The sequence below is a fragment of the Eurypyga helias genome, unplaced genomic scaffold (assembly GCF_000690775.1).
Source record: "Eurypyga helias isolate BGI_N326 unplaced genomic scaffold, ASM69077v1 scaffold40559, whole genome shotgun sequence".
In the NCBI taxonomy this organism is placed as follows: domain Eukaryota; kingdom Metazoa; phylum Chordata; class Aves; order Eurypygiformes; family Eurypygidae; genus Eurypyga; species Eurypyga helias.
The window spans coordinates 1-7,187 of NW_010270816.1; the positions used below are offsets into that span (position 1 = coordinate 1).

Here is a 7,187-nt window from a genome sequence, read left to right on the forward strand (position 1 = left end):
CGGTGCCCGGGCAGGGCTTGCCCAGCCTCTCGGGGCACCGGTGGGACGGACGGCGTAAAAGTTCCCCTTCCCCTGAGACGGCTGTGGCAATGGTGTTTAGAAGAGATGGGGTGTGAAGGACAACCGAGTCCTCCTGAGAGCCGTGGGCAGCCCTATCTGCCGCAGGCTCTGGCAGCTCGTGGGGGAGTGGGAGGCAGGGACTGGCCCTGTCGCAGGGCTGGGGTACGTCTCGAGTGTGCTGTGATTGTCCTCTGAGTCCTGCGGGCTTGGAGGAGCAGCTCACTGACCGAATTCCTGGTAATCCCCAGAGCTCCGAGATGACTGTGAGGAGCCAGCACTGTGTGGTCCATCTCACCAGCCCCTTCTTTGCAGGCACGGCTGCCGGACGGTCATTGCAAGCCGGAACCTGCAGCGAGTGTCGGAGGTGAGTCTGGGCTCCAGTGGGACAGGCAGGCAGAAGGGAGAGTTGTGAATGCATGGCAATCCTTCTGTCCTCTCCTCTGGGTGGAGCTGGGAGCTCTGGCAGTAGTGACACAGGAGAAATGGCTTACCAGTGCTGCCCTGTTTTCTCCTGGCTCTTAAGTGCTTCAGCACCAGCAGGCAGAGGTGGTGGGCAGGCTGGGTGCAGGTTTAGGGAGGGCTTTACCCACTGCATCTCAGGGTAGAGCTCAGTTAATTGTGGGACTTGCTACCTTCCCCCGCCAGATATCACGTTGCCTTTTTCTTGATGAGACAGAAAGAAACAAACTGTGGTGAAAGTTTGTCGGCAGGGAGGCGTCAGAGCCCAAGGTCGGACTTAGATCTCAGCTTTGAGTAGGACAAGACCCCCTTGTCCAAGGGTTGCATGGGTTGAGGTGGCTACTCTGAGCCCCAAAAGCTCAGTTATCTTGTCTTTTGAGTCAGAGAGGAGGAAGCAAGTCTGGAAAGCAGTGACTGAAGAAGCTGTGTTAGACCAGCTGCCCGAAGGATGGATGGGTAGAACAAACACCCGCTCCTGTGTGTCAGAGCCCGAGCTGGAGCTCAGCTGATCACGGTTCCTGCTCTTCACTAGGGCTAGTGCTGTGGTCTCGGGCTGAAAGCGGCCGTGACAGAACTTTGCAGTAGCACTGCGTAGACTTCACTGACAGAATTAAGATCAAAACCAGCGTTTGGAGTGAGCTGGCCTGACCCAGCTGCCTCCTGGAGGAGGTTAGTGCTGTCATGTCGTGTTCCCTCATGCTCACAGGCCAGAAAACAAGCTTCAAAGCTCAGCAGCTTTTTAATCCTCAGGGGCTGGAGTCTTCTGAGTGCACAGGGACTGCTTCCCCAGGTTCTTGGCGCTTGGTGTTTGTGTGTGGTAGCTGGGGCTCAAAGCTTCTCACAGAAGGGCCTGATGGGCCCAGGCAGGAACATGGAGTGTTGCTGGGTGTTGTGCAGCTGAGTTTGCATGTCTCCTGTGCTTAATTTGCTGGGGGGAGCCACGTTCTTAATGAGTTCCTCGGGAGTGGTTTGTGGCAAACACTGAGCCGGGCCGCTCTGCCCGCGAGGCAGAGACCTTGGCAACTGCAGGTCTGTGTTTGCGCTTTTGCCTCCTGCCATTTTTTGGAGCTAAAGGTTAATTTTGTCTGGGCTCATGCCAAAAATGCCTTGTTGGGGTCCAACCTTTGTACTTGCCCCTCAGAGATGTTGCTCGGGATGTGCTGCATCGATGACCGGCCATGGAGATAACTGAGTTCAGCGAGTCGTGGCCTCAGGGGCCAGCCTGGTGCTGGGTTGGGACACGGTGTGCAGGAGCTTTCTCTGGCTACCCCAGGGCTTTAGCTGCAGGGTGCTGCCTGGCTGAAGCTGGCCATGTTTAGGCTGGTCTCTGCCTGCAGTGTTTGCTGTGTGCTGGCAGGGATGTGGCTCCTGCCCGACTTCTTGCTTGCCTGTTACAAGCAAAGGTCTGGGCCTAACCCTTGCTGAAGGAGAGTCCCAGAAAGAATCTGAAGTCTTTTTTTTCCTTGCAGGCCTCGAAAAAGCTGGTGGCAGCCACTGGCCAGCAGTGCCTGCCTCTGTCCATAGATGTCAGGCAGCCCCAAACCATTGTGGCAGCAGTGGATGAGGCACTGAAGGAGTTCAAGCAGATTGACATCCTTGTTAACGGTGAGTGCTGGAGTGGGCAGGGGGAAAGACTACAGACTGGCTGCTAGGAAGGGCATTTTCCTGCATGGAGGTTGTGTTTGCCTAGTGTCTGGCTTACGCTGCTTTGGCCTGGGAGCACCTGGGCAGCCCCTGGGAGCGCAGAGGGGCTCAGAAGAAGCGGAGACCTGTTTGTGATGCGTGGCCATCCATGCTTGCCTGGGTGTGGGTTGTCCCCACTCCCATTGCACCAGCACACTCCTACCCTCAGGCTGGCCGTGCTGCTGGGCACCCAGAGCCACAAGCTGTTTATCCCCTTATCAGGGCTCTTGCCACGTGCTCTCCAGTCTACCCAGACAAGCGCTAGCTTGCCGTCCCTCTGGCAGAAGTGCACTGAACCTGCCTGATCTGTCCTGGCCCCATCCTGACTCTGCTCCTGGCTGCTTGTTCTTCAGGTGCAGCAGGAAACTTTCTGTGCCCGGCCAGCGCCCTGTCCTTCAACGCCTTCAAGACCGTGGTAGATATCGACACCATTGGCACCTTCAACACCTCCAAAGTCCTCTTTGAGAAATATTTCCGGGTAAGTGGAACTGGAGCTCCCAGCAGGTGGGGAGTTGTGTCAAACCCTGTGCTCCTGAAACGTTCAGGGAAGTGTGGCATGCAGAAAGGAGCACAGCAGCCATATAGCCAGGGCTGTGCTGCTGGGCCTCTGCCACCCACCCTGCTCAGATCGAGTCCATTCCTTCCTAGGGATGGCAGCCCATGTGCAGGAACTGGGAATCCTGCCTGTCCCTGTGGCTTTTGACTGTTGTGGCACCTTGCCATGCTCTGATGGGGAAAAGCTGTTCTCTGCTGCTCCTTTTCCTGCTCCTCTGCTTTCCCTTGGCCTTTGCTTGTCCCCTGCATCTCTCCTCTGGAAGGGGCCCGCTGCCCCAGTGATGGGTCAGCAGTGCAGAGGCGGCAGTGCCCACGGGTGGCCATCCCACCTAGCCCAGCTCTCTTGTTCCACCGCTCCCTGACGTGACTCCTTGTGCTGCTCCCGGCCTAGTGCCGTGTTTCCTTTCCTTCCCCAGGACCACGGTGGGGTCATTGTTAACATCACGGCAACCCTGAGCTACCGAGGGCAGGCCCTCCAGGTCCACGCTGGTACTGCTAAGGCTGCCATAGGTACCTAAACCCTCCTTGCTGGGGCGCTGTGAGCTGTGTGGGGCCAGCAAGGAAGCTGGTTCTTCCAGCTTGGGGTGGAATGGGAAGATTGGGATGGGAAGATCTCCTTGGGAGAGGTGAATATGAGTCGTGTGATTATTGTGTGCCTGGGTTTGGGATGAGGCTCCTCTCTTCCCGTGAGGCTCTTTTAGGGCCCTTTGCTCTTGGCCAGTCTCCTGTGGCTTTTTTCCCTCTCCCCAGATTTCCTGGGATGTCTCTGCTCTCCATTTCTCATTCCTGTTGTAATCCCTTCTCAGATGCCATGACCCGTCACCTTGCTGTGGAGTGGGGACCCAACAACATCCGAGTGAACAGCTTGGCACCGGGCCCCATTACAGGCACCGAGGGCTACCGGCGGCTGGGTAAGGCAACCCGAGCGCCTTGCTGGTGGCTTGTCTGGGAGGGGGACGGTGATGGACCCCCAGTGCCATACAGCTCGTGGGGGCGTGTGAGGCGGACGGGGCCATTGCTGCTGGGCACGGCCGTCCTGTGACTCGGCTGGCACGTCTCTTTGGGGGAGCAGCCTTTCCTGCATCCTCAGTACCTCACAGGACACTGATTTTTCTCTTTTGAGTGCAGCTTTTTGCATTCTCCGATGCCGAGATGCAACATGCTCCCCCAGCCGTCTGCCTTGCCGTCTGGTTTAGTGCTTGCAGAGTGCCAGTTCAGCCCTGAAGGCTGGGAAAACTGAGATCCTGTCCTGAACTCCCTGCTGCAGTACAAATCTCACTGCTTGGGCTTGAGCTGTCATGGTTTAACTCTTCTCAAGCCTTTGTCCCTGGGCTGTCCCCAGGGCTGTGACAGGATCTCCTCTAGATTCCCTGGGGCTCGCAGCAAGCCCTGCACAAGCAGTGCTGCAGCATCTGCAGGTAGCAGTGATGGGCAGGAGGCCCCACGGCCCTGCCTGACTCTCTTCTACCCCTCTTAGGTGGGAAATTTGCCGAGGAAGCGAGCCACTTTGCCACGATCCCCCTCCAGCGTGCAGGGAACAAGACGGAGATTGCCCACAGCACACTGTACCTGGCGAGCCCCCTCTCCTCCTACGTGACAGGCACCACCCTGGTCGTGGATGGCGGGAGCTGGCTGACCTCTGCCAACAACTTCTCTGCCTTGCTGGGTATTGCTTCATCCTCTGCTAAGCTCTAGGTGACGTGCATTTCCCCTCCGTGGGACTAGAGCAGGGTTCCTGTCAGAACCCCTGTTGCCCCGTGGCAGGGGCGTAGCTGCGTAGCAGGGGGTGCGGCACCGCCTTCTGTGGGTGCCTCGGTCACCTTGTACCAGCTCTGCCCCTCCTGCGGCAGCTGCGTGGTACATACTGTCTTGGGGAAAGGGCGAGAGGGTGCTGGGTGTCAGGGGCTCCAAGTGAGGGCAGCCAGCCCCCATCTCCACTTGGCAGCACTTGTTCTCAAACCTTCCTCTGCTTTTGGGGCAGGGTCACCTCCCCGTGCTGTTGTCACCCCCCGTGCTGTTGTCACCCCCCGTGCTGTTGTCACCCCTCGTGCTGCTGTCCCAGCAGGCACAGAGCACCATGGGGAACATCTCCGAGTCCTGGAGGGCAGTCCATGGCGTGACTTGGGGAGGGCAGGAGAACTCGCTGGGCTTTTCCTCTCGGCCTGCGGTTGACGCGGTATCTCTTGTCGTTCCCGCTGGAGGATGGTGCTGGACACCTGCGTGTCCCCTGAAGTGATGTGATACCCCTTTTCCGTGCCCCACCAGCAGGATGGGGCACAGAGAGTCCTGGTAGCCTGTGCCTCCCCCTTTCTTCCTTGCACGAGTCGCTGCAGCGTGCGGTTGAGTTGCACGTGGGACTCGCGTTGGCCGCGCGTGTCTGCAGCGCTGGGAAGGGAGCCGTTGCCCAGCACTTCCTGGGAGAGGGGTCTCCTCTCTTCCCTTGTCCCCCTGTTTGGGTCATTCCTGGACCTCTGTGAGCAGGGTAGGCCAAGACAGGACTGTACCTACTGCCACGCTCTCTTGCAGATTTCTGGGCTGCGGGAGCAAACAAAAATCAGTGATGGACAGCCTGGGGTTGGCCGACGGACAGAGACGTGACCAAACGGGACATCGCGGGGTGACGTCTGCCCGAGTCGGAGCTGATAGCTGCCGCTGCTGAGCAGTGGTGGTGGTGGAGACGCTGCCGATCCTGCATCTGCCTGGGGGAGGGAGCACTGTGTGCTGGGTGGGGAGCAAGCCCACCCCCATTCCGTGCCATTACTTTCTTCTGATCTGCTGTGGCAGGGGGGAGGGGGCACGCAGGGACAGTGCGGGGCGTGCAGGCTGCAATGTTCACTGCCCATTTGTGTCTCCATCTGAGTTGCTCTCCCGGCCTTTCCTGAGTCCCAGGCAGGGCTGCTCATCTTTCCTCTTCCTCCCCTCTCCCCCATCCCAGCCTGAGAGCTGCCCAAGACCCCCAGCAGCAGCTCTTTTTTGGGAGGGGGGAGTACAGCCCCTCGGGGGTTGAGATCAATTGTGCTGGGGGCAGCTCTGGCTTGGCAGTGGTAGCTGGCAGCTCTTGGAGGGGAAGCAAGGACCAAGACGGCCCCATCCCCTTCTTGGGGAGGGTCCTGGATGGGGCAGTGGTCCCAGAGGGTGATGCAGATGCCGCTGGGATGTCCCTTCCCCGGGAGCAGTGGTGACGTGAGGTCAGATCCCACCAGAGCTGGCTCTATACTGCCATGGACTGTAGCACTCTGTCTCTTGGGAACCTGAGGTGTCCAGTTGTCCGTCTGGTGCCCGTCTGTCTGTCCTGCCAGTGTCACGCTGTCCTCTTTCTCTGTACTGACACTACAGCTGAGGGTAAATCACGGGCTAGCTGAAATGCCGTCCTTACCGAGCTGATGAGCCGCAGGGGCCATGCTGGGCTGCTGGAGCCAAGCATGTCCCGGTGCCAGCGCCTCAAGGGACACACACCGCTCGTGTGCAGCAGCCTCCTGCTGCTGGCGGCTATTTTTAAGCTTATCCTGAATTCTGCAAAGCTTGTTTTCCTACTTGATTGCATTTCCTACTTGATTGTAGACTTGCCAGGTTTTGCTCCTTCCTCCAGGCCACGAATAAAGAACTTCCACCTGAGTAGCGACACTTGTTTGCCAGTGCAGGGCGTTCATCCTGCGGCGTCTGGCTGCTGGGAGTTTGGGAAAGTGCTTGTGCTCCTTGTCCTCTTGGGAGCCAGCAGCGGCCAGAGCTTTCGGAGGGCAAGTCATGTCTTTGGTCATCCCGTTGGTCCCAGCTGGGCGCTGGGGGAGGATGGAAAACCAGTGTTCCTACTGGCAGAGCCTTCTGCAGCCCCATACCTTGGCAGCTCCCTTGTCCCAGCACTCCAGGCCAGCGGTACTTGGGAACCTCCGCCCCCAGCCCCAGCTGGCTCTGGGGAGGGGGCTGCAGCAGCCGGTGGGTCCATCGGCAGAGGTGACGGGGAGCTGCTAGGAAGTTGGTGGGATACACACCGGCCCCTTCCGAAGGGATGGGGATGTGGTGCTTAGAATGGGGTCTAGGCGTTGTCCTTTGCTCAGGTTTCTCCTGGGATTTGCCTCCAGCCCCAATATCCCTCTTTCCGGACAACAGCATGAGTATTTTCTCCTGGAGAAGGCACCTGTGTGCTGATACCGCTCTGAGTTGTCCAGCTGCAGTCTTCCGCTCTGACCCGCATCCCTCGTCCTGGGAGGGCCTGGGTATTCGCTGCATCTCGTTTAACCGTGACCAAGTGAGTTGGGGACTGTCACCACGTGCAGTAACTGTCGTGGTCCCTCCGTGAGTGCGTGGGGGATGCAGAGACGCTCACGGGCTGCGGGGTGGAACCTGCTGTGACGTGACGGAGAGCCCTGTCCCCACGTGGGGTGCGTTGGCCCCTGCTGAGCCAGTGCGGGCAGGGCATGGTCCCTCCAGCC

At 58.9% G+C, this 7,187-nt stretch overlaps 1 protein-coding gene across 1 annotated transcript; it reads left to right on the forward strand.

Annotated features, from left to right (window-relative positions):
• Window positions 1-308: 308 nt before the first annotated feature.
• DECR2 (2,4-dienoyl CoA reductase 2, peroxisomal) lies at window positions 309-4,452 on the forward strand (the record flags this gene model as incomplete). The annotated part of the gene is made up of 6 exons (XM_010158590.1): window positions 309-424; window positions 1,989-2,124; window positions 2,556-2,680; window positions 3,174-3,267; window positions 3,564-3,668; window positions 4,235-4,452. Coding segments are annotated over 6 exons (794 nt in total), but the record flags the coding sequence as incomplete, so codon positions are not given.
• Between the last annotated feature and the right edge of the window lie 2,735 nt (window positions 4,453-7,187).